Below are 27,415 nucleotides of genomic sequence, written 5' to 3' on the forward strand. Positions count from 1 at the left end.
AGTCAGTCCTACTTCTTGTTCAGCCAATCTCTAAGATAAACAAGTTTGTTTACATTTACAGGAGATAATGCTCCTCGCTTATTTACAATGTCATCTGAAAGTGAGAACAGGCATTCGCATGGCACTGTTGTAGCTGGCATTGCAAGGTATTTACGTACCAGATATGCTAAACGTTCGTATACCCCTTCATGCTTCGACCACCATTCCAGAGGACATGCTTCCATGCTGAATTTAATTTGGCATTCTATTATTAAGAGTATGATTAAAACTGCTATTAATAGCGACTATTTTTTAATCTCAGGACTGAGGGTTTTTTCAATCGTTTGACAGCCCTAATATTTATCCTTACCTCCTTTAACTGTTTTCTTTTTTAAAATGGCTGGAAATACATCATTAGACAAATTAAACTCAGGATCTTTTCATTATACTGAAGTTTCCTTTGCGAAGGGGCTTCGTTCAGTTCCAATAGGCTTTTCAGATCATATCCCATTAAGGGATTAGAGAAAACTTTTGAAATGTCATGTGAGAGCAAGTGCAATTCATGTTGATTTATAGAGAATGCAAAGATATATAATCATATGACTCTCAGCTGAAGATCCTAGTGACTATCTTGGTTGTAACTGATTCTGTTTGCCTGAGGCGTTGGAGAAAACAATCTAATCTTTTTGTTTCTATAACCAGATATCTGGCACAAAAGGAAAAGCTTTAAAAGCCAGAGGAGAGAAAACATACTATGCACATATGAAGATGTTTTAGGTTCTATAGGTGTCAGTAAAGCAATTATAAAGCCATCCAAAGGTAAATTATATGTATTTTAGAGGTACTTGTAAATATTTATTTGCTGAGTACACAAGAGATAGAACATGCCTAACAAAGAAAAGAACGACTGCACTGAAAAACTTGCCATTTCTTTGCTTTTAAGTTCTAAAATTCTCATCTATGCTCCTCATTGTCCAGACCTCTGAGTCGCTAAAGAAAAGTTGGGCTTTTGGAGTGTTTAATTCATCATAGGAAGAACAATGAGCAGATATAGAATACTTTATTTCTACTCTATTTTATTCACAAGTATTTTTGCCTTTCAGTAAAGATAAAAGAAAGAGCAAGTTTCACACATGTGATTCCACTTTCTGAACTCCAGCTAAAGACCTGTGTCTCCACACCTTCATTCAGCAGCAACATCTCTGCTCCAAAAACACTATTTCCAACTCTGGTGCGTGTCTGTCCCAACCCTGCCTCAGACATATCAAAAGTCCTTTTGTGTTTGGCTTATCACTCAGAAGTATGTCTCTCTAAGTCTGCCTCAGCAAGGTGCCAGATAGATGTGTACCTGTCAAGACACGGATAAGTACAGTACACACTGACAGACATGCTAACACAGAGATATACGCCCATGCTGTGATATGCACACTATAACATCCACACAAATGCGGACACTAATAGCCGTGCAAGCACACTGGTGCGCACACAGATATAAAACACTGACATGCATGTTGACACAAGTGCGGGCACTAATATGCACACTAGCACACGCAGATGTAGATCCACGCACGATGCGTGCACTAACAGTTGTGCGCGCACGCTCACACGGACATGCATTGCTAACACACATGCACGCGTAACTAATACACCCACAAAAGTGTGCACCCCCTAGCTGAGCACACCGGGACGCACATATATACCCTCCCAAGGCCTGAGCTCATTTGGGCTCCAACGCAGATGCTGCCCCTTTGGGAAGCACCGGCTGGCGCTGACGCCTCTCCCCACCTGACCGGGACAGGGCGGTGCATGTTGCGGAAGGGGCAGTCTCCCCTGCTGTCTGAGGCTGTGCGGGAGGAGTCGGTGTCTGGGGGTCCCCGGGCCGCAGCCTGCCCTGGGCCGTGGAATGTGGGTTGGTTCCGGTGCCCCGCTCAGGAGGGCACCATGGTGCAGCTCTACAACCTGCACCCATTCGGCTCGCAGCAGGTGGTGCCCAGCAAGCAGGAGCCGGCGCTGTTCTGCTGCGGCCGGGATGCGCTGCTGGTGGCCTGCGCGGCGGCCGGCTGCAAGGTAGAGGCGTTTGCCGTGGGCGACCAGGAGCTCTGCGAGCCGCTCGGCTGTTTCAACACGCTGGGCCGGGTGCTGCACATGGCATACAGCGAGGCGGGTAAGAGCTGGGGCGACACCAGCTCCGTGGGGCAAACTCCGGTGTCTTCACGGAGCCATCGTGTCCGGCTGTCGCCCTGTGGGGACGCGGCGGGAAGGTGGGGTGACCCTGCGCAGGGGGCACAAGATGATGTGCCCAAAGCGATGTTGTCACAGGTTCTGGGTCCTGTGAATGCAGTTTCGTCTTGCAAAACTCAGGGTGGTGCTGGAAAGGACTAGGCCAGTAGCAACCTGTTGGGGCCGATAGGGAAGTACCGCCCTTCCTCAGCTCTGTGCCACTGAAAATGACTTGGTTCTTTTGAGACAAGGAAGGTGAGGTAGCTAGTATCTTGTATTGGACCAACTGCTGTTGGTGAGAGAAACGAGCTTTCCACTTACACAGAGCTCTTTTTCAGGCGTTGTTTCTTCTGTTTGTTCCACCTTCCAATCTTGGTTTTTCAGCTGCTTCCCCTGTTCATTGAACAAGCCCTTCCCCCAGCAAAAGGCTATTATTTCACTACAAGATGCATGATTGCATTTGAGTCCTCCTTTGTTGAAAATGATGGGGATGGATGGAAGGGGATTTCACCGGACTCATGGCACAGATCTGATTGCAGGATCAGGGACTGCTCTCAAGTGCCATAGAAAGAAAGGTTAGAAAGAGCCATTGAATTCTAAGGACTCTACTTTGGCTCTATGAGCTAGAGCTATGGGACCAATGGAGCCATGGAATACAGAACTGTAGTGAGCAGTGGATGACTTTGCCTATGGAGTGTGGAAGTGGAAGGAGATATTTTTACGGTACTTGGGATGTGCTTCACTCTGGCTAAGAAATGTTCAGCTCAGATTTCTCAGGATCTTAAGTACCATATTTTCACAATATAACCTCTTTTGGAATCTTTCAAACAAGTTTTTGACTCCGTGGAAAACAACTTGCAGTTTGCCATTCAGCCTAAAACATACACCACTGCCATCAACACCTTGATCGTTATAAATATTTGTTTTCAGGATAAACATATTGTCTGTTAAGTGTGAACCTAAACAGGAGACTTTTTTTTTTTTTAAGCTAGCGTATATGCTGCTTTTGCATATTCTGCTGAATTTATTTTTAGTAAGAGGATATTTCCCCCCCCTTTTTTCCCCCCTCTCTTCAGACTGAACTCTTTCCTCGTAGCTGAGTTTTTTCCCATGATTAAAACTAAAGATTGAACTACAGAGTGGTAAAATGATCTGTCTGAAAAGGACGGAGGTGTTGACTACGCTATTCTTGGAGTACACTTTATTGTGGTCTTGACTTCTGTTTCAAAAGAGGTCTCTGGAAACTTTACCTCTGGTTAGCAAGAAAAAGTAATACTAGGATTAGGGAATAAAAGCACTTGATCCTACGTTCCTTGTGCACCTACTGAAGTCTAGATTCAATGGTAATTTTAAAAAAAATTCAGAACATATGTACTAGTACACTCTCTCTAAAGTATACTCCAGATCTACATAAACTTCTCAAGTGCATGCTGGCCTAGATAATTCACATTAAAAGTATTGTAATTTATTATTAAGTACTGCTGGCAATAGCACAGAACTCTGGCAAACAAATTGTATTTCATTGGGGTAGGAATCCTCTATCACTACATTGCTTGTATGATGATGTAGGAGTTTATAAGATTAACTGTGCTTATAGTTTTAACCCTTTTTTATTAAAGAAAATTATCTGGTAACAAGAATAACATTTCAGACAGATTTTACAAACTTGCTTAATTCCATAATTCTTTTAGTCAAAGTGCATTGGATTTAGCAGCAATAGGATGCAAACAGCATAAATTATGTCTCATCTATGGGTTAGTGTTACCACAGTATTGTTGGTCTCTTTTCAGGAGATTATTTGGTGACAATTGAGGAGAAAAACAAGGCCACCTTCCTACGAGCTTATATGAACTGGAGATGCATGTCAACAGGGAACACTCGAGTTTGTGTCCGGATGGTGGGTCACAAGATGGAAGAGTCATACAGTGAATCTTCTAAAGTCCAGATGTCAATTGTGGAAATGCCTCTTTCAGACCCACCATTGTGCATTTCGTGTTGTCCTGTAAATGGAGATCTTCTTGTTGGCTGCAAAAATAAACTGGTCATGTTCTGCTTGAAATATCTTGTCATAAATCAGGATCTGACTGTATTGGATTTTAAACTCTCCTTAATTTTGCACATCGATAACGTCACCCCTACAGAAGTAGCATTTTGTGCCGGGTACATAGCTCTAACAACAGAGTTGGATGTTTTAATCCTGAAGCTGGAACCTGTTCATAAAGGTGCAGATAATACTGAACTATATGCAGATAAAGTCAGAGCACCAGAAAAGCTTGTAGATGAAGGTAAATATGGAATTTAATTTTCCTTTTCATAAATCTGGAGATTGACTTGTATTAATTTCAAAGTGTGCTGAAGGAAGTTGGTTGCTCTAAAAACTTTTTCAGAACATCAGCTTAATATTGCATTTGTCTGAAAATTTTATACCTTCTGTATTTACACGGAAAACCAAAATAATTGTTCCCCAGTCCTGCAAACACTTGTGCACATGTTTAGCCGTTCTTCGTTGAGACTACTCACATGCATAAAGCTATGCACTTCCATAAATGCTTGCAGGATCAGGGCCTAGAGTCAAAGCAAAAGACTGAACTAATATTTGCATATTTGTCAGCACTTTGTGTATAGTCAGCTTCAATGCTTTCCTGTCTAGTCAGTTGCTGAAAAGACTCTATAAACATCAACAAGGTGCCCTAAAATCTTTTATTTTAAAAGGAATTTAAAAATACAAATAATTCAGGCTGTATTGTATAAAAGGTGGTCTATCAGAAACTAGAATTTTTAAAAGTTAAATCAGTAGTGTGGGGGGCAAAAAGGCAAGTTGACAGGTTTCCCATTTAAATTTCTCATAGCTTGCAAGGATGGGTCTGAACTTCCTCAGATGACGGGATGGATGCCTGTAGTTGTTCTGTTACTTACAATTAATTGGCAATTTCAGACCTCTTTCTAGGTGCTTTTGGGCACTACTTGCTTGAGCAAAAGTGATCATAGAATCATAGGGTTGGAAGAGACCTCAGGAGGTCATCTAGTCCAACCAAAGCAGGACCAACACCAACTAAATCATCCCAGCCAAGAGTTTGTCAAGCTGGGTCTTAAAAACCTCTAAGGATGGAGATTCCACCACCTCCCTAGGTAACTCATTCCACTGCTTCACCACCCTCTCAGTGAAAGAGTGTTTCCTAATATCCAACCTAAACCTCCCCCACGGCAACTTGAGACCATTGCTTCTAGTTCTGTCATCTGCCACCACTGAGAACAGCCTAGCTCCATCCTCTTTGGAGCCCCCCTTCAGGTAGTTCACAGAATATCAGGGTTGGAAGGGACCTCAGGAGATCATCTAGTCTAACCCCCTTGCTCAAAGCAGGACCAATCCCCAGACAGATTTTTACCCCAGTTCCCTAAATGGCCCCCTCAAGGATTGAACTCACAACCCTGGGTTTAGCAGGCCAATGCTCAAACCACTGAGTTGTCCCTCCTGGCTGCGATCAAATTCCCCCTCACTCCTCTCTTCTGCAGACTAAACAAGCCCAGTTCCTTCAGCCTCTCCTCGTAAGTCATGTGCCCCATCCTCCTAATCATTTTCATTGCCCTCTGCTGGACTCTCTCCAATTTGTCCACATCCCTTCTGTAGGGGATGGGGGGGACGAAAACTGGATGCAATACTCCAGGTGTGGCCTCAGCAGTGTTGAATAGAGGGGAATAATTACTTCCCTCGATCTGCTGGCAATGCTCCTACTAATACAGCCCAATATGCCATTGGCCTTCTGGGCAATGAGGGCACACTGCTGACTCATATCCAGCTTCTCGTCCACTGTAATCCCCAGGTCCTTTTCTGCAGAACTGCTGCTTAGCCATGCTAAGACCACATTCAGCACTCCATTCTAGCTGCTTCTCTCAGCTAAGTGTTACTTCTGTTAGGGCAGACACACTTCTGAATGTCCACACAATGTTTATATAAAAAAATCTGCTACTTTCTCCAACGATCACACTGCACTTTCTCTATATTGGGAAATATAGTTGTTCTCTGTCATTACCCTGGACTTTTAGGTTCTCTAACATTTTAAAGATTGAAAAGAACCAACAATTTTATTACCAAACCAAAATCCCTACAGTTTGAGGCTGATACGAATTACGTCTCTGCCCTTGAAGTATTTAACTGAACACTCTCTCATTTTATTCTTCTGTTAAGATTTGCATGGTACTGGTTTGGAAAACTGATACAATATTTTAATTGTTTAAGGTGTAAAAGATGAAGTTCCTTCAGCCTTTTCTTCCCAGCTTGAATCGGATGACTTTGTCATCTGTCAGAAGCCTATGGAACTACTTGGGGAGGAAAGCAGACTATGCGGAATACTGGTAACACTGGAATCAACAGGGTTAGCTAAAGAAGACACAGAATATTTCCAAGTGCGGTACCTCCTATACAGGTAATAAAAATTGCACTTGACACTATATGGCATGTGTGTGCCTATACTGTGTTGATATTTTGCCTTTTGGGGGCATGAAATAAGCCATAGTTCACTTCCTGTAGGGCAGAATCCTTATAAATTGAGCAAAGCCTGAGTAAATGGGTTTGGGTTTAGGTTTAAGGAAATTGCTCTGAAACACTGAGGGAGGGTATCCTCCACCAGCCCGAGCCCTGGTACCGTTGAGGGGCAAACCGGCAATGTTTGGACAGTCTGCCCCCAGGCCAGCATCACCGCGCCACTCTGAGTCCCAGCGCCGTTCCTAGTCCCGGCACCGCACGTATGCTACACGGCGGTCTGACTTGCGGCACTGGTCTCACAGCCCCGATCCTCAGAGCCATTCCCGCTCGAGGTGGTCGTCGGCTGACAGGTCGTGGTCCCGCTCGAGGTCTAGGTCGCGCTCTGACACCTCGCGGCACCGCTTGGACCGACGTCATTCTGTGCACCACTCTCTGTTGTGGCTCCGCGCCTCTACAAGCTGTCGACCACAGCACTGCTCCCCTTCGTCGCACCGCTCTCTGTCACGGCACTGGTCTCCCGCTCAGCACCGGTCTCCATTGCGGCACCGCTCCTCGTCACGGCCCTGGCCCCGGTCACTCTCTCAACGCTGCTCTCCTTCAAGGTGAGATCCAACTTCTCGGCACCCATCGACCTCACGGCACCACTCTCCATATCGGCACCGCTCACCGCACGAATCTCGCTACTCCCCACGGCACCCATCAGGGGATGCGGTGCCTTCCTTGGTGCACTCGCGCACCGCCCCTCCTTGGGCGTCACGCTCCCAGTCTCCCTCCCTTAGGTCGGGTAGGGCATCAGGAGCTTCGGACGTACCCCGATCAGGCCCGGGAAGTCTTGGACACGACACCTCAGTGTCCCACTGGCAACCCCAGTGGCAATTCTGGACCCCTTGGCCATACCACCAGGCCCAGGGCGCCCCCCCTGTCACCCCACCGCCGTCACATTTGGGGCCCCGTCTTCCCGAGGCAACCCTCAACCGGGATCCAGCACAAACTCTGAAACCAGCTCCACCCCGGGTGGAAGCTACCCCCGGTGCTCAGGAGGATCCGGACCCAACAGACCAAGGGGCTGTTTCAGACCCGGCCCTCCCAATAGCATCTTCCTTGTCCTCCCCCGACGAGGTTGTGGCGGGTACGTCCACATCCGGCCCACCTCCTATGGACTTCAGGGCACTGCAGGAGCTTCTCCAGCGGGTGGCCCTGAACATGAACCTCCAAGTGGAGGAGGTTGTAGAGGATGAGGACCCTATGGTGGACATCCTGGCACCGGAAGGGCCTTCTAGAGTAACTTTGCCAGTTATTAAAACCATTCAGTCTAATGCCAAAACAATCTGGCAAACTCCGGCCTCCATTCCCCCCACGGCCAAGGGAGCCGAAAGGAAATACTTTGTCCCCACGAAGGGGTATGAATACCTCTTTACCCATTCCGCGCCATGTTCTCTGGTGGTAGATGCGGTAAATGAGAGAGAAAGGCAGGGGCAGCAGGGACCCGCCCCTAAATCAAAGGACGCAAAACGCCTGGATCTCTTTGGGAGAAAGGTTTATTCCACCGGTGGTCTTTCCCTTCGGATCACTAATCAACTCGCGATCCTTAGCAGATATAATTACAACTCTTGGTCTGCTATTCAAAAGTTCCAGGAGCTTCTTCCATCCGAGTCACACACGGAGCTAGGGGCCATTGCTGAGGAGGGCAGACTAGTGGCCCGCACCTCTCTTCAAGGCTCACTTGATGCTGCGGACGCGGCAGCGCACACACTGGCTTCTGGCATTGCTATGTGACAAAATGCCTGGCTCCAGTCCTCGAGTCTCCCACGTGAAGTACAACAAACGATCCATGACTTTCCGTTTGATGGCCAAGGCCTGTTCGCTGAACAGACCGACTCGAGACTGCATACCCTGAAAGATTCACGCAACACTATTAAATCTTTAGGCATGCATACCCCGGCAACTCAGAGAAAGCCGTTTAAGCCACAGCCCATCCAACAGCGTTCCTTCCCTGCTAGACCCAGGCAGGATTTCGCTAGGAGGAGGAGCAGATACTCTCGGCGCAGGCCATCACGCCCTCCCCCGGTCAGGGCCAGGAACAGTCCAAGCCCCCTCCAGGCCCTAAGCGCACCTATTGAAGATGCGTACGAGGACAGATTACCAGTCCACAATCCGGTCAGCTCTCCTCCCTTTCTGAACAGTCTATCCTGCTTCTACCGTGCATGGTCCCTTATTACATTGGACGGATGGGTCCTCCGCATGGTAGAGGCAGGATATTCTATCCACTTCTGTTCCACCCTGCTCTCCCACCCCCCTTGCCCGTCCCTCTTAAGGGACCCCTCTCAAGAGCAACTCCTTATTCAGGAGGTACAGTCCCTCCTAGCTCTAGGAGCCGTGGAGGAGGTGCCTCAGGAGCTCAGAGGCAAGGGTTTCTACTCACGTTACTTCCTCGTCCCCAAGGCAAAAGGAGGCCTACAGCCCATTCTGGACCTCAGGGAGTTCAACAAATATATCGTCAATCATTAAACACTGGAATGAATTGCCTAGGGAGGTTGTGGAATCTCCATCTCTGGAGATATTTTAAGAGTAGGTTAGATAAATGTCTATCAGGGATGGTCTAGACAGTATTTGGTCCTGCCATGCGGGCAGGGGACTGGACTCGATGACCTCTCGAGGTCCCTTCCAGTCCTAGAATCTATGAATCTGAAGTTCTGGATGGTCTCCCTGAGCACGATCATTCCTTCCCTGGATCCAGGAGACTGGTACGCTGCCCTCAATATGAAGGACACTTACTTTCACATTTCAATCACCCCGTCTCACAGACGCTTTCTTTGGTTCGTGGTGAACAAGACGCAATATCAGTTCACAGCTCTCCTGTTCGGCCTGTGCACAGCCCCCCGTGTCTTCACCAAATGCATGGCGGTCGTGGCAGGTTTTCTTCGCCGCCATCCCATACATCTCTACCTGTACTTGGACGACTGGGTTATATGAGGCCAATCTCGCCAGCAGGTAGATTCTCAGGTGCAAATGCTCAGAGACACGTTCGACTGGTTGGGCATCATTTTGAACGTCAACAAGTCTGTTCTCACCCCAACCCGAACAATAGAGTTTATTGGGGCAGTCCTGGATGCAAATCAAGCAAGAGCATTCCTCCCAGAGGCCCGACATCTAGCTGTTGCACACATAATTGCCAGTCTGTGCCGTTTTCCCACTACCACAGCGATGCAGTATCTCAAGTTGCTGGGTCACATGGTGTCCTGCACTTATGTGGTACAACATGCCAGGTTGAGGCTCAGGCCCCTACAGGCGTGGTTGATGTCTGTGTATCACCTGGGCCGCGACAGTCTAGACATGGTGCTCACCGTTCCGAGGCGTACCCTCGATTCCCTGCGTTGGTGGCTGGACCCCTACATGGTGGACGCCGGAGTCCCGTTCTACCCTCCCCAGCCCACTCTGACCCTGGTAACGGATGCGTCCATGTTTGGGCTGGGGAGCACACCTTGGGAGCCTGACAACTCAGGGTTTATGGCAAGTAGAAGAACTGACCCTGCATATCAATATCAAAGAACTCAGGGCTATCCGTCTCGCATGCCAAGCGTTCCTGCCTCACTTACAAAACAGCTGTGTAGCAGTGCTGACAGACAACACCACGGCCATGTTTTACGTGAACAAACAAGGTGGATCCCGGTCGTCTCCTCTTTGTCAGGAAGCCCTTTTACTGTGGGAATTCTGTTTAGCCCACTCCATCCTTCTCCAAGCTTCATACCTGCCGGGTGTTCAGAACATACTGGCAGACTGCTTGAGCAGACGAATGGTCGATTCATCCAGATATTATTCACTCCGTTTTCTGCAGCTAGGGGTTTCCCCAAATCGATCTGTTCGCTTCGCGGACCAACAGGAAATGCCCAACCTTCTGCTCCTTCCGAGGTCACAGCCCGGGGTCGATCGCAGATGCTTTCCTGATTCCATGGTCCGGCCAATTACTTTACACCTTCCCGCCATTTCCCCTAGTCCAGAAGGTGCTCCTCAAGGTCCGCAGGGACAAGCCGGACGTCATACTGGTGGGCCCAGCTTGGCCTCGCCAGTGCTGGTACCCCACACTCTTGGACCTCTCGATCCAGGCCCTGCTGCATCTACCTCTCACCCCCTACCTCATCTCGCAGAACCACGGTCGTCTCCTCCATCCGGACCGTCAATCTCTCCATCTCATGGTTTGGAGGCTCCGTGGTTGAGCCAGGCTAAGCGCGCCTGTTCGGACTTGGTGAGACAGGTGCTCCTGGAAAGCCGCAAACCTTCTACCAGGATTATGTACAAAGTGAAATGGAAAAGCTTCTCCATTTGGTGCGCTCAACGGCAGGTGCTCCCCCTCCAAGCTTCAATTCCGTGCATCCTGGACTACCTAATACACTTGAAGGGCCAGAATCTAGCATTCAGCTCGCTTCAGGTCCACCTTGCGGCCATCTCGGCATTCCACCCAGGCACTGACGGGCGTTCTGTGTTTGAACACCCCATCGTGGGACGTTTCCTGAAAGGCCTGGAAAAAGTCCATTTCCCCCCCCCTCCCCCCAATGAAGCCCCCTGTACCGGCCTAGGACCTTAACCTAGTCCTTTCTTGTCTTATGGGTCCTCCTTTCGAGCTGCTAGCTTCCTGCTCGCTCCTCTATCTTTCCTGGAAGGTCACCTTCCTAGTGGCCATTACCTCAGCACGATGTGTTTCTGAGCTACGGGCTCTCACGTGTGATCCACCGTATACCATTTTCCATAAGGGCAAAGTCCAGCTGAGGCCTCACCCAGCTTTCCTACCAAAAGTTGTATCCCATTTCCACATTAACCAGGACATTTTCCTGCCGGTTTTCTTCCCAAAACCACATGCTAACCTCCGAGAGCAGCAGCTGCATTCACTGGATGTTAGACGAGCGCTCGCCTTCTACATAGGTCGAACAAAACCTTTCCGCAAGATAGCCCTCGTTTCTTCCCAGCGGATATCTTCATGGATCACCGCGTGTATTCGCGCCTGTTATAACTTGGCGAATGTTCCTCCGCCTGCTGTTAGGGCTCACTCCACGAGAGCGCAAGCCTTCTTGGCGCATGTACCTCTCCAGGAAATCTGCTGGGCTGCCACATGGGCTTCGGTGCACACCTTCACGTCCCACTACACCATCGTCCATCAATCTCGTGATGATGCGGCCTTTGGCAGGGCGATTTTTCAGTCTGCAATACCTTGACTCCGACCCCACCTCCGAGGTAAGGCTTGGGAGTCACCTAACTGGAATTGATATGAGCAAGCACTTGAAGAAGTAAAGACGGTTACTCACCTTTTTGTAACTGTTGTTCGAGATGTGTTGCTCATATCTATTCCATTCCCACCCACCTTCCCCTCTGTCGGAGTAGCGGCAAGAAGGAACTGAAGGGGGGTCGGGCCAGCAGGGTCATATATAGAGCACCATATCGGCGCCACTCCAGCGGGCTCCACAGCCGGCCCAACGGGTAGCTGCTAGGGAAAAGTTTCCGACAGCCATTCACACGGCGCGCGCACACACCTAACTGGAATAGCTATGAGCAACACATCTCGAAGAACAACAGTTACAAAAAGGTGAATAACCGTCTTTTTTTAATAACTAATGATGTCTTAAAAGAGCTATATTTTCTACAGTTATTGCTATTTACTTGTCCTAGTTAAATGTCTTGTCGTGGTTTCTCATTGATTTCCTATGTTTTTTCTCTAGACGTTTTACTCCAGATCTGTCATCTTTCGTCTTCTCTGTTGAAGAGACCAAGTTGCACTCTCTTCAGCTACTGCCTATGTATCAGACAGGTAAATGTCTGCATATACACAGACTGCGTGATTTTTTGCCACAGAAGGTCTAGGAGAAAACGTGCTTTGTGTTCCCCTGCTTATACACTTTCTATTTTAGCAGTTACACACTTTCATGAAAAAATGACTTCCTCGTTTTCAATGACTTGTGCTGAGCTTCCAATAACAAAACTAGAGCCCCACACTCTTTAATGTTGTCCTCACAAAGTTTATGCAGAACTTAATCTGTAGCGTATTAATAAAACATTGACTTAAACTTAATCTTTCTGTGTGGCAAGCTGACATTTTATGGCACAAGAGCATTGCTCATTAAGGTTGTTTAAATTACTGTTAATGTTATCGTAAGATGCTAGGCTACTTATAACCAATAGTAGGAACTTAATTTATATAGTTGGAGTGGAGTAAATGTTCCAAATCCCGCTAGATAGGAATGTATAGTACATGGTAAATCAAATATTAGCAATAGCTTTCTTTTATTGTTATGTACAGGAAGTTCCATGGCAGTCAATGGAAAAACTGCAGCCAAGAAAGAATTGCTGTGTGTCTTCTGTTTTTTCTCCTTGCCGCATGTTGGGTATCTCTATGCTGTTGGGAGCCTAGTAGAGCTGCTTTCTACCTATCAGTACTCGGAAAAATCTCAGCAGGCAGTTCTTACCCCACAATTCCTACATGTTATTACAAGGTACTATGTTATAACTTTGATTCTTGTGTTCTCTGATCTTCTCTGCTTTTCATCATCTCCCTAAGTAAGTCTTCTTCACACCTTTCAGTGCAACTTCCTAGGTTTGCTTATATGACAGTGCTTCTGCTTCCACTCTATGGCTCAATCCACACAAGGAAAAATTTTGAATACACGTGTACTCTGGCAATAACTAAGCAACCAAATCTTTTTAATCAATATTGTCATTTCTCTGCCTTAGTAACAGCTTGCAGTGTTTCACAGTACGATGCAGTGCAGCAGCAGCTCGTGAGGAGGACCCATACATTGATACAACCATGAAGGTGCGCTCCTAATAGTCTCATGACAGATGCAAAACTTAAAAAACAAATGTGGGTACCAAAAGGGCATTTATCTTCCTTACACTGCTGTATGCCTTCTCTTTACATCTTACTTAATTGCTTCAGCCTATAGAAACTAGTAACACAAGAAAGCATTAATGATTTGACTTTAATATTTCACAGTGGTACATTCCTCTGTTCTACTGGGTGCGGAAGTTGTAGCTGAAACAGCATATACTATTGCTCCTTAAAATCCTAAATCATTAACAGAATATTTATGAAGGCTTTACAAATGTGAATTTATTTTTGTAACTTTTAACTAATAATAATGGAATGTGATTGCCTACTTTCCTGCCAAGACCTGAATTCAGGTTCAAAGTTCACCTTGTGGCAGCTGATTACTTTTCTGAAGCCTAAAGTGATGTAGCAAATATACCTGGAAGCCCTCTCTTCTCAACTGTTGTAGGAGAAACATAGGCCTCTGAGTTTGAGTCTTGGCAAGTAAGGTTTTCAATCCATTAGAGGCTTAGACTTCGCATTCTTCAAACTGTTTCAGTAATAAACTGTTGAATTATCAGGACTGAATTAATATCTATATATTTATTATTAGGGCAGACAGGTTGAAGCATTTTTTAAGCATATTTTTGGGGACTTTCCTATATGCTTTTAAAATATATTGGTTGGCATGTAATTGCTGAGAGAGGGAAGTTGTAGAGCTCTATACAGGCACTCTACCGTGAAATAGAAGGTGTTTTTCAATATGAGAGTGACTTTCAGATAAATGGTGTATGCGAGTCTGAACTGAGAGTTTGCGTGACTAAAATAACCTAGAAGAAATCTTGGTGATTTCTCCAAGAAGCACATAATCTACTTGATTGATAGTCAATATAACCAGGTATAGTTGCTTCACTAAGTGGATTCACTTTATGCCTGTTTAATCCTTTGGGAACACACCATCTTCTCATTCTCCTGAAACTGTTCATCCAAAATGCTGTTCAGGCAGACTCATTTTGCCTTAGGCCCAATATATAGGATAAAATGGTGCTTAAATGATAGCGGTAGAAACCAGTTTAAGATTTGAGCGAATCGGGAATTAAGTTTTCTAGTACAGAATATTGTATGTAATGTAAGTGTTTTTTGTTAGTTTATATACTATAGGCATCTCATCTTGGGATTCCCATAGTTAAGGTTGCCTGTCACTTTCTGTTATAAAACCCTGTTGTTCAGGGTGGATTGTTTGTGCGTTGTTGTTTTTGGTGGTTTTTTTTTTTTAAAGCACTGATTTTAATCACAATTTAAATCAGCAAGCGGGAAACTGATTTAAATAATCAGTTTTAATCTTGTTTTGCATTTGTTCTCATTGATGGGACAACCATTAAAGCATGTTGATTTGCAGCTAATGTAGCCTTTACACTAAATTTGGTGCTTTTTGCTAACCAGGCGGATGCACTATATCTATACACATTTCTTTAAGTAGTTATATAGCTGAATAAATGCATGTTAAATCTTAATTTTTGCATTTTTATGATGTTATAAAATAGTGAATGATGCACTTATTTACTACATGATGATTTCCCCCTTCGGGACTTGTCAAACTACAGTTGGATGGGAATTAAAATTGGATTAAAGTTTCACAAAACCAGCATTTTAAAATGTACTAGTTACATCAAGCTACTTTAAATGTGCAGGGTACGCACACCTTCTTGTCAACTGTCTAAAATGGGCCATCTTGATGATCACTACAACAGTTTTTTTTTTTTTTTCTTCTGCTGATAATAGCTCATCTTAATTAATTAGCCTCTTACAGTTGGTATGGCTACTTCCACTTTTTCATGTTCTCTGTATGTATATATATCTTCTTACTATATGTTCCATTCTATGCATCTGATGAAGTGGGCTGTAGCCCACGAAAGCTTATGCTCAAATAATTTGTTAGTCTCTAAGGTGCCACAAGTACTCCTGTTCTTTTTTTTGAAGAAAAAGTATGTTTATCAAAAAATGTTTTTGCATTTAAAAAACTAATTTAGTAAACAGTTAATAAGTTCCTTTGTAATTAGTTAATGGACTGTTTCTGGTTGCCATGGGCCAGATTTTCAAAGCTATTTGGGAACATAGTAGCATTTTTCAAAAGTGTCTAAGCAGATTACACACCTAACTGTCATTGAAAGCAGCGTAACTTAGGTGCCTAATCTGCTTAGGCCCTTTTGAAAATACCACTAGGTGCCTAAATATCTCTGAAAATCTAGCCTCCTATCCTTCAAATTCTAAGACTTAGTAGATCTGCCCCTCTTCCTCACGGATTTTATTCAGACTGGAAGAGGAAAACAACCTTTCCTGCTTTTTCAATTAGTCTAAATGAAGAAAATATTCTGTCTGTTAGATAAACTGAAAATACAAATACAATAAACAAAAATAATTAAAATCAAAATCTTTCCTCACAACAAAAACAGGAAAATATTTACATTTGGAAAATTTAAATATCAGTATTTGCTCCATTGTAAAGACCGAAAATAACATAGATACTTTCTGCAGTACATGACATTGTGACATATTCATGAAGCTTGAGTTGACTTCAAAAGTTAGATGTCTTCCCCTGATTCTATATATGATTTAAAAAGCAGCACTCTTTAACTCATTAACAAAATTGAGGAGGTCTCATTGATACAAACTTTTTTAATTTGAATGATAAATAGTTTTATAGTGAGTTGAGTCATTAACATAGGTTGTCCTAAATTTCAAATGTATTTTAAAGAGGTTTATTATTTTAAAATAAACCTAAATAAAGTCATATTTTTTTTTTTTATCCACCCTGCTGTTTTCAGTTCCTTATAACTTTGCTGCCTGAATGGCTTAAGTTTGGCAATTTTCTATGTGGAGTGCTTCAGGCTGAATTTTTTTGGGAAGCTTCAGCTAAACCTGTTCAGCCACTTCCAAGAATAAGGTTAGGGAAATACATGTTTTCCCAATGTTTTTAAAAAGGTTTGTTTTGTTTGTTTGTTTGTTTGTTTGTTTGTTTGTTTGTTTTTTACAACCCTCACTCTATGGGCAACTGTAATTCTGGCATTTCCTAACTTTTGAGTTCTTGGCTTTGTAACAATAATATTCTTTTAATGTAGTTTTTTTGTATGTAATTTTAAATAGTTTAAAATGTAACCCTACCTATGAATTCAGATTTTTGTTTCTATCTTGTTAATTATAGTTCTTTAACCCTAAAGTAATCCTTTCCTTTACAGGCTTGCCCACCTGTGTCTCTAGATGTCTGTGCATTAAGAATGCAGCTTTTTATAGGGCTGAAAGCTATTTGTCACTTCAACAACCATGTAATTCTTCTGACTAAGGCAGATAGTGAAGATATTACGGAAAGAAGAAAGCCTCCAAGAAGGGTCCTGTAAGTGCTATTCATGCTATTCAATTTCATGAAAGAGGCAATTTTGGCTTGTTAGGGTTGAAGGAGTGTATATGAAAGGGCGGTATCTGTTGGAAATATAATTAGTCTCAGGATGAGAATAGTAATCAAGATTATGAATTTTTATTGAGCTTTAACACACCAAATGAAATGGTCCTTATTCCAGTGGATTGTCTTGTAAAATTGTGGAAAGGGTAGAGGAAGGCTTATAAATGTCTGTAACCTAGTGTATAAATTACTCAAAGATGCTGAAAAATTGATACCCTCCAAAGAGGCAGTGTGTTACGTTATTAGAAATAAATATGCTTTTTATTCCTACTGTCTTTTACGTTAAATACACATTATAGATAGATTTGTGTTTCTGCGTGACAAATGCTAGAATACCGAAATAGATGTATCACAGCACAGAACAAGATGTAGTTCTCACACATTCTCTTGGGGGGATTTTTGGGGCATATATTGCCAAAGGCTGGGGTATATTCTGAGGAGGACAGTGTACTTCTGTCCCAGAGAACAAAGTCTAATAGGTATAACAAAAATAGTAGCAGTCATTGGGCCAAAATATGCTCTGTTGCACATATGAAGTCATTAGGGTTGCACAGTTCTAACTGAAAGCTGAGTATGATGCACTACTTTCTATATTGCAGGGGCTTTTAATAGAGTTCTCTGCCACAGCTATCTGAACAACACATTTATCAATCTAATTGATTCAAACGTGTAACTGTATTTCAGCAGCTATATTCAGTTGAAAAGAAAGGTATCTAAATTACTTCACATCATATCACATAAGAAAATGACATAAGTACAACTATCCAAAAATAGAGAACTAAGTTGTGACCTCCCAGAATACTAGAACTTCAAAATATTAGGGACCTTGCCAATACCTGAGATGAAAAAATTAAGTTTTTTTTTTTTTTTTTTTGACCCACCGTCTTATAGTGACCCCTGTAAAAGTTACTGAAGTGGTAGAACTGTGCTGAATGCTGTGTGAGATGCATGTAAAATCACAGGTACAGATCCTCATCTGGTATAAATCTTTAGCTCCATTGAAGTCAGTGATGTAAATTGTACAGCTAAGGATCTGTCCAGCAATTCCTGCCCACAAGACCTTATAGCCTATGGTCTTGTCTACACATGGAGTTATTTAGGGATAGCAATTGTACTCCCGACCTTTATCCAAATTAACTTTCAGATGTAGACAAGATCTAAAAGATATCTGTTCACGTGTGTGTGAGTAGTTCCTGATTCTGTTTGCTTCATGCAGATATCAGTTTAGTAAGTCAGTGATATAAAGCTTTTATGTTCAGTCACATAATTTTTATTTGGACAGCAATGGCTCCATTCTTTCCTTCTCTCATTTCAGTTCCAGAAAGGCTGATAGTGTCAAACTCAAGACTCCACCCGAGTCAGAACCTGGCTGGAATTTATATATTGTGAATACTATTTCAACCATCCAGCTTTACAAAGAAATGGTATTGCTCAATTCCTGTTTGATTATTGGTGATAAAAGCATCATGTTGTGGATTAGATGTCTGAGATACTTTGTTGCTCAAGATAGCCTAGCATGTAATCAGTCAAGATTTAAAATTGTTGTTTCTCCCAACTTTAAAACTGTTTATAAACATTCTGCCTTGTGAGCTAAAGACCTAAGTATTTCTTTAATTTTCTTTAATTCTAGGTAGACTACAGTAAGACATATGAAAATGTAAGAACGGAGAGTTGCATCCATCTTCTAAGTGAGGCTCACTTGTTAGTTAGAGCAGCTTTAATGGATCCCAGTCTGATGGAATCAGAAGAGAAAGAGAAGCTCCTGGCAGCATTCAGAGAAAGTTGTGCTCACCTAGGAGACTGTTACAGCAGGTTTGTACTTTGAAAGGTGTTAATTTTGGGTTTCCCAGGGTGCCCTCCTAGGTCAATTTTAAGAATGTTGGGATCGCTTGTTCTCATCACCATTTTACACTTGTATTGCATATACAATCTCTGGGCTGACTGTAAAGATTTTCATCTCAGTTTGGTTTCTCATTCATTAGACTTGTAGTCTTGGCTTAAGTATGGAGTAGAAATATATAAATGCTGAAATGTCTACAGCCTCAAACCCTTTACGGATCAGGGTGAAATCTTCTTTTTTTTTCTGTAAGATTATTGCTGCAAAGGTCCCTAATTCTTTTTTCCCCCATTGCTTTCAGGTTTAACACAAAGGATGCCCATCTTGCCCTGCCTTACTACAAGATGTCTGGCTTATCCATAACTGAAGTTTTGAAGAGAATAGACTCGGTGGTAGAGGGTGGAACACAGAAATATGAAAAAGGATTTATCTTTTACTTAAATCATTCTCTTTATGAAGATTTAAATGAAGAGTTAAGCAAAGTAAGAATAGGAACTTTCTCTTTAATCTACTGCTTATTTCCTATTCTGAGGAACTTGGGACACTTATAAAGGAAGCATTGCTTAAATTTTGAAATCTCCATATCTGTTGGCTCATGATTATTCTCCTTTGCATGTGAGAGGCACAAGGGGGACCCATCCTAGTTTTGCTGACCAAATACAAACAAGACGTAATTTCTATAAACACAAAGAGATTATCAATGATATTTCCTGTTCAGACTCTCCTCAGAAGAATTTATTGTGGTTTTTGTTGTCATGATGCATAAACGTTTTCCAGAGACAGGGCCCTAACCAAGGCTGGGGATACCAACATGCTAGGAAAGTCTCCGTCCAAACTTTTTTTTGCTACCCCTATCAATGTAATGAACCGAGCCCAAGCCACATCTCCAAATGCCACCTTTAAAGGGTGCTGAAACTCCATGTCTGCTCTCCCAGCCCTTCAGAGGAATTTTGGTTGAGTTGACAGAATGTCTCTGCAGACATGCTGTCAGGTGGCGTTCCTTTGCCCCTACCGCTGTGGCTTACCAACTACAGTATGCCCCTATGTTTGAAAGCAAGTCTGTATCATTTCTGCACACCAGTAGTTTGATTTTATTTATTCATTCCAATGTATATTCAGGAGGCTAAGCTTATTTTAAATGGCTTTTATTTTAATAGGAATCAGCAGCCAAAGTGCTCCAAATATTCCATCTTGCTGAACCAAATCAGCTGCCCCATGTGCTCTGCAGTCCGTGCATGAAAAATGTATGTCCCTTGATGGCAATGGAGCTTTTGCAGAAAGTGGAACTGATTGTGCCATCAGTGGTATTGACGCTAACCAAAGCTGCCATGGCTCTGAAAATGGGAGACCTAGAGGCATATAAAAATGAGACGGACTGTTATACAGAGGTACAGAATGCTGCCCATGTAGTCACCTTCCCATTTAGTACCAGATTCTCTGTTAACCCAAACCAACTGAGTTGGGTTTATGTCTCATGGCAGGGGGAAATCCTGCTCTTCCCCCACACGCTTAATGATCTTTATTGGGCATCTGGGAGGAGGTGGGTTGAGGGGTATGAGTTGTTTAGGTTGTGCTCCAGGGAAGCTAGAATTCCCATTAATATACACATGGGCATATAATTAAACTATTACTTTAATATTAAATATTATTAAAATTAAAATATTTTAATAATCACAAAACACAAGTGTTTCTAAATCAAAGTACAGTAAATAAATTAAATATTAGTTGGGGCATAGTAGCCTCTGCAGCCCCTGTGTCTCTCCCCTTCTCTCTCTCACGTCCCTCCCCACCCCCCCACCCAGAGGATAGGTTGCATAGTCCCACCTGACCCTTGGCTTGCACACCGAAAGTCCTTGGTGTTCGTGTGTGAAGGGCTGTGGGCAGGATGTCCATGTCATGGATGTAGAGTTCCCTGTATCCAGTCCACTGCTCTCTTCTGTTTGACTGTAGTCAAGGCACTTTGTCCTTATTGAGAGAGGAGGAGAATGTGCTTTGGTGCAGTCACAGTAGGAATCCTATTTAATGGAAGGAAATGTAGCGCAGCAGGGCTTGATATCAGTCACCGGTGGTATGGATTTACAGACACTTTGAAGGGAGGTCATTATACTCTGACTAAATCTGACCCTGATGTCGATGTTTCAGTCCAAATCACCATGTGTGAGGTTAAAGGCCACAAACTAGTAGGGTTGGTCAGGGCACGTAAAGACGAGTATTGCAAGAGAGGAAGAGATATTGGACCTGCATCAGGCTCTTGAGTGAGCTCATCCCTTTTGTATTTTTAAATCCGGTTTAAAAATGGCTTTGGAAGGGAAGTCAGAAGTGTCTAATTTTGAGGAGAAAATAAGCCCATGGGTGAATCACAGCCTGGGGTTGATGCCAGAACCATCACTAAGTACATGCTCAGCCTTGATTTCTGAACTGCAGAGTGTGGAGGTTAGGATATGTTAGAAAATCAGCTACAGTGTTGTTCAGCACCACCTGCTATCTCTTCCGCAGCAAAGCATGATCATCTCTTTCTAACTGGATGCAAAAGTACTGATGAAGTAATATAAATGAGGAACAAGGTAGGTCCTAGAGAGTAAAGAGAGCCTCAGATGTCAGGTTAATCTATGATAATTTACGTTTGCTGCATAAACAGCAGCAGCTAATGAACAAAAAGGGGCTATTACAATATATACTGCTGCAAAATCATTTTTATTATTCATGGGTAGCATTTTCAAAAGCACCTTATTGATTTGGGAGCACAAGTCCCATTGAAAGCCATTTGGGTGGGGTTTTCAAAAGCACCTAATACATTGGTTTTGGTTTACAGTCAAGTCTAGTTTTGTGTGTGTGTGTGTGTGTGTGTGTGTGTGTGTGGTGAGTAAAGTTTAGACTCATGGAACTGGAAGATCCCTAAGACAGGGAGCAAGAACAAACGGAATAAAATCTTACAACATTAAGGGTAAAGTATGGAGGACCAGTGCAAACTCCTTGTGCCATATAAGCCACATGATGGGCCTGCAACCCCGGCACACCTTGGATGCCAGCCATGAATAGGGCAGGACTGTGGGCTACACATGGCTGAGATCCAAGATTCTACAGACTCAGTGGCACAACTGCCCACGCAAGTGGTGCAGTGTATCTGAAGCCATTACTCCTGTGCATAGCTTGAAGTAGCAGCTGTGGGGAGCTGCACTACAGTCCCATGGCTTGGCCTAGTGAGAAGGGATATAGTTCACTTCCCATATCCTCCCTGCATTTCACCTACATAAGCCAGACTGCTTGAGTAAGCCCTGAGTTTGGGAAGGATTGAATTCTTTGCCTAACTTGTAAATGGATGTGTCTGTAGATGAGACTGGCATATGGCTTTATTGGGGAACCAAGACTTCTGAGGCAGCAGAGAGAAGGGCAGATTGTTCCGACCGAACTTGCCGTTCATCTGAAGGAGACGTGGCCTGGGTTGCTGGTGGCTTCGATGTTGGCTTTACATGAGAACAGTAAAATTGAATTGGAAGAAGCAGACTCTTACTTCGAGGTTTGTCTGTTTGCGGGATTGTTGCATTTTTTAAATTTTGATTTAACTTCTACAAAGCCCAGGCCTGGTGTTAACAACTAGAGGTGACCAAAACAATCCAACTGGTCCTTGGAGTTACAGCAGGAAAAGCTTTATGAAAGCCCAGCGGCTTCTGTCACTAAGCTTGACAGAAATTTTAACTGGAGTAAGAAACTGGTTCTTTTTGTGAATGGTCCAGCCATTAAATTTAGCCAAAGAAATGCATTCAATTCGTCTTTATGTTCTGCAGCCGTCAGTTCAACCAAGCACACATTGATCTTGGAGACTGGGATTTTCAAAGGGAGGTAGGCATCCGGTGCCTATCAAAATTTAATAGGAATTGGGTAAATAACTCCCGTGGGCCCCTTCTGAAAATTGCATCCAGGATTAATACCATAGCATACAAATCCTTTTCTAAAGGGTATCAAGTCAGATGTGATGCTACATAATCTTCTATGTACATATTCAAAAACACTCTACAAATGAAGTAAATAGTCCTCTCAAACCTGAGAGAGGTGGGCCTATCCCCACATTACAGATAGAAAAACTAGAACGTGTGGCTTATTCCTGGCCTCAAAAGAGACCTCTGTCAGAGCAGGAATTAGAACTAAGGAGTTCCTTGCACCACAGATCTTGACTATTCTTCATTATAAGGGGTTTCGGTCATTTTAGAGCCAAATTATCTCCATCCTCACCGTACCCCCAGGCCTTTTGTGATCTCACTTCCATCATTCTGAATTTTCATCATGAAATTAAAGATCTAACAGTGTAGTTAAGGTTAATGTAGTTGGTTTCAAGTTTAGGGGTTCAGTGTAAATGCAGTAATCAAGGTCCCCAACCTGTCTGGCCAGCATTTAAAAGCCCAAGGAAAGGTTCAATGGTGATGGGGTCCCCCTTGGTGCAGTCCTCCAAACTCCTCACAGAGCCCTATGATTAGCTCCCACTGGCAAGTGAACTGGGGGTGCTTCCTTTAACTTAGCCCCAACTCTCTGATTAGAATGACTCTTCAAAGGGGACTTGCTTAGGTGTGGACATATTTTAGATGGCGCCAGCATTTCGGCTCTTTAAACACTTTACAATGTGACCACCATTGATAGCAGAATAAAAACTCACAAAGGAATGTGTTTCTTGCATACCAAACCTATACATTAAGGAATCAAGAGTTTAAATATGTTGCATGCACTTCTGCATTGTCCATCACCACAGTATCTGGCATCACATATACTAGAAATACATCAGGATTACACAAAAACAAGAACACACTCATCTATGACGAGTAGAGGGAGACTTAGTCTTGTCCATTGAAACTTTTGTTCATTCAGACTTCTGTTGCTGCTATTATTATCTTACCTTAGCACCTAGGAGCCCTAATCATGGACCGGGACCCCATTGGGGTAGGTACAAACACAGAACAAAGACAGTCCTCTGCCCCAAGGAGCTTACAATTAAAGACATGACACTGTTGGATATAGACGGACCAGGCAGTACAGATAAACAATGAGACAATGTAATAGTCATCTTGATTTTCATTAATATTTGAATCTTCTATGGTGCTCAGATGCTGTGTGGGAAGAAGGAAGGTACTAACCCTCAGCTCTTAGTAGACTTCTGGGAAGCCCTCCTTGTAGCAAGCTCTGAGAAAGAAATACTCCAGGAGCTCTTATTCAAGCTTACTTCACAGTACATTTGGAGACTATCGAGGAAGCAGCTTCCTGATACCAAACCACTGAAAACAACAGAGGATCTGGTAACTATACACTGCAAATACATTTGCACGAGACAGACAATGAGTGTAAGGGAATATTCAGTCACAAAACCATCTTGCAATGCTTTAATTCTGGACAAATTGTCCTTAAAATTAGTGAGAATGCGAGCAGATAAAATTACCAAATGCTAATTCTTGCAAAGAACTGCTGGCTTTTGATTAACAGGTCCTTAATGCTGCTGTTGTGGGGGTTTCAAATTGTCTTGTGGAAAAATGCATGCATATTTGTCAGTTCCAGTTCCTGACATCAAGGGGCACTGACATGAAACTAGATTACCTGTAGTTTGACACTGCAGTGTTTCAAGGATGAACTTGTATCAATTATCCGTGTTCTGGGTCATATAAATTACTTTAGAGTATTTGGATTTTGATCATCTGTTAATCTGGAGCTAAATGAGAGACCTAACTTCAGGAGAACTTGGCTTTCCCATCCCTTTTGGGTGTAAAATTGAACATAGTTTCAGATGCATTATCTGAGTAATGAGCCTGGAAGGTGCCAGCTGAACTGCTCACATAGTAATTTTAACTGGCTAATAATGGAGTAACAGAGGCATTGGGTGTACAATTAAAGCCTTGCATTGTTTGATGGGTGGGAGGAGAGGTTTCTAACTAACAAATGTGAAATAAATCATTGGACCGCATTAGGCTTCAAGGCATACTTCATTCACCTATTCTAGTTTGAATATTTACGCAAGATAGAAACAATAGCTACTTTTCTAAAATGGCATCCTTTATTCAGAGATTTCCTTCACTGGAATGGGTTTCATATGTGACCATATTGATTTGAAATATTTTTTCTAGATAAACTCCTGTAATCATTATGGGTTAATTTTCCCTTGGGTGACCTTCATAATGTCATCGGGACGTGCATGTGATAAGTATCCTGAAGATCTTTCAAAACTACAGGTATGATGCTCTTATATCTTCACTCTCTACAACTTAGGCCTCTACTCCTGTAAACACCTAAGCATATCCTTACCTTTAAACATTGGAGTTGACCCATCAAAGTTATGTGTGCACAAGGGTTTGCAGAATTGGGGCCTTGTGAATGTCTCTATTTTTCTTTTACCTTTTGTGTATTTTTCTTAATTTGTGTAAAACTGGATTTCAGTGCTTCAGTCATGCAACCATTTAAATTGTTTTCTTAGTTAATGGGTGTTAGGTTACGTGTGAATAGAAATTAATATTTGGCTTGGTGGAGCAACTGGACTTTCTTCAAGCTCTGTAGAGAGAGCTGCCAGAATGGGCAGTAGAAGCTTCTTTGGGGGTCAAAAGAAAGAAGGTATATCTCCATATTTTCTTATCTCATAGAGCTGGAAGGGACCCTGAAAGGTCATTGAGTTCAGCCCCCTGCCTTCACTAGCAGGACCAAGTACTGATTTTGCCCCAGATCCCTAAGTGGCCCCCTCAAGGATTGAACTCACAACCCTGGGTTTAGCAGGCCAATGCTCAAACCACTGAGCTAGCCCTCCCCCAAAGAGTGAAGGAGTGGAAGTGGGTGGAGAGGATGGAATTTTTAGTTTATTTTGTCTACATGACGGGTCCTGGACATGTGCTGGTGTCTGGAAATTCCCCTCCTCGGTGGTGAGGAGGAGACTTGAGCTTGATCCTGAGAGATCCTGAGTGGAGCTGGTCCGAAATTCTCCAACGGAGCATTTTTCCAATGGAGAATGCCCTTTAGTCAAAATCAAAACGTTCTGAGATGGTTTGAGGTCTGATGGAAAGCAGCCAGGCTTTTATTGGAAATGTGTGAGGCTTCCTGCCAGCTTGCCATCCTGGCCCCTCAGCAGCTTGTTAGGTGGGCTGATGGGAGCCAAGAGCTTGGTAGCAGCTAGCTCGCAGCTTCACATCAGCCTGGGCTCCCAGGATTTCAGGGTCCTGGGCAGTCAGCCAGGCAGACTGCCTGTGAGGCAGGGACCCCAGGGCTTTCATAGAGAATTTTAAAATTTTTGGTTTTCATTCCAGATTGGAACAAAACTAAATTGTGAAATATCAAAATCCTTTGCAAAATGGAATTACCTGTCTTTGTATAGCTCTTGCCTGAGCGCTAACATGCCCTTAGTTGTTGCATGCTGTTTCATGACTTTCAAGTTGTCCCTTTGGCTAATCCATGAACCAGCCAAGACAGGGTGTTCAGGGGTGGGATATTGCACATGTCCTGCCATGCTGTACAGAGTTAAGGTGGATTAGTGGCTGGAATGGGAGGAGGTGTTGGATGTTGCAAAAAGGATAAACATAGCGTGAAATGCATCTTTCTTGATGGTGAGGGGGGTTACCACCAACACACAATAGATATTTTTAAGAGGGTGTGATGATTTGGGGCTATCTCTGTACAACTTATGAATTCTGACTGATATTGTGAAATTGTATTATGAAAATCTGCTGTGTCATGAGTGCTGTATGTATGTTGGGTCCACCATTGCTGACAGGGCCTGTAGGTTGTATGCACCAGGCAGATACAATAAGAAGATACTTAGGACTTAACCCTATTTAGGTGCAAACATCTGGGACAGTGGGTGAGCTGTGTCCTTAGAAAACCAGTTTAGATTAGTTTACTCCGGAAAGGAGCAGGGAAGGTGGGAATAATGGAAAGTTTCCAGGAGAAGAACAAAAAAGGTCAGGTGACCAGGAAGGGGTTAAATAAACACATAGGAAGAAGACCACATGAGCCAGGAGAGAGCAAGATCACATAAGATCCATGAGAGAGAGAGAGAGAGAGAGAGACCAGCTAGCATGCAACAGCCTGCATGAGGAGGGACTCCCTGCCTGCCTGCCTGCCTTCCTGGATCCAGATGATTCCCCAAGGGCTAAAAGAGAAGAGTAAGCTAGAAAGTGAGGGACATTTCAGTTTCAGATGTTTGTTGTTTTGAGCTGCACTCTCCTGTGCTTTACATTATTAAATATAAAAGAACATATGGGTGTTAGAATGTGTACAGTCTATGCGTTGACTGCTTCGCTACTACTGTGGCCCCTGAGAGAGTTAAACTGTAAACCAGAAGCGTCACATCTTTGGGTGGAATTCGGGGGGAGGGGTGTGTTGGGTCTGTGCAGGCCTAGGGCAGGTAGGTCAAGGAGTCCCATTTCCAAGAGATGGTAACTGAAGGTCAGTGCCTACGAAATGTGCCAGAGAGGCCAAATGAGGAGCCAGTGCTGCTGCCTGCTGAGGTTCTAGGAGCTTGAAACATCGTGGGGATCCAGAGCAGCAAAGGTTTGTATTCCCCCTCAGAGCAGTCCTAATGGGTAGCTGCCGGGGGGGGCGGAGGGGGTGCTCGCTAGGATCTGTGACAGAGGACCACATAATAAATTGAGTAATATCTCAGCTGTAGGGGGAAAACTGTAGTTTTAA

General features: G+C 43.6%; 1 protein-coding gene across 1 annotated transcript in view; it reads left to right on the plus strand.

Annotated features, from left to right (window-relative positions):
• Positions 1–1,807: 1,807 nt before the first annotated feature.
• Positions 1,808–27,415, plus strand: part of HPS3 (HPS3 biogenesis of lysosomal organelles complex 2 subunit 1) — a 33,902-nt gene continuing 8,294 nt past the window's right edge. The window contains exons 1-14 of the mRNA XM_065411464.1: positions 1,808–2,143; positions 3,990–4,484; positions 6,437–6,623; positions 12,391–12,479; positions 12,969–13,161; positions 13,400–13,481; positions 16,712–16,866; positions 18,248–18,356; positions 18,563–18,744; positions 19,071–19,251; positions 19,927–20,157; positions 22,101–22,286; positions 23,863–24,051; positions 24,871–24,975. Of these exons, the coding sequence (XP_065267536.1) occupies positions 1,921–2,143; positions 3,990–4,484; positions 6,437–6,623; positions 12,391–12,479; positions 12,969–13,161; positions 13,400–13,481; positions 16,712–16,866; positions 18,248–18,356; positions 18,563–18,744; positions 19,071–19,251; positions 19,927–20,157; positions 22,101–22,286; positions 23,863–24,051; positions 24,871–24,975 (2,607 nt within the window). The 5' untranslated portion in view covers positions 1,808–1,920. The remainder of the gene's footprint in view (positions 2,144–3,989; positions 4,485–6,436; positions 6,624–12,390; positions 12,480–12,968; positions 13,162–13,399; positions 13,482–16,711; positions 16,867–18,247; positions 18,357–18,562; positions 18,745–19,070; positions 19,252–19,926; positions 20,158–22,100; positions 22,287–23,862; positions 24,052–24,870; positions 24,976–27,415) is intronic.

This window comes from Emys orbicularis, chromosome 9 (assembly GCF_028017835.1).
Source record: "Emys orbicularis isolate rEmyOrb1 chromosome 9, rEmyOrb1.hap1, whole genome shotgun sequence".
Taxonomy (NCBI): Eukaryota; Metazoa; Chordata; order Testudines; family Emydidae; genus Emys; species Emys orbicularis.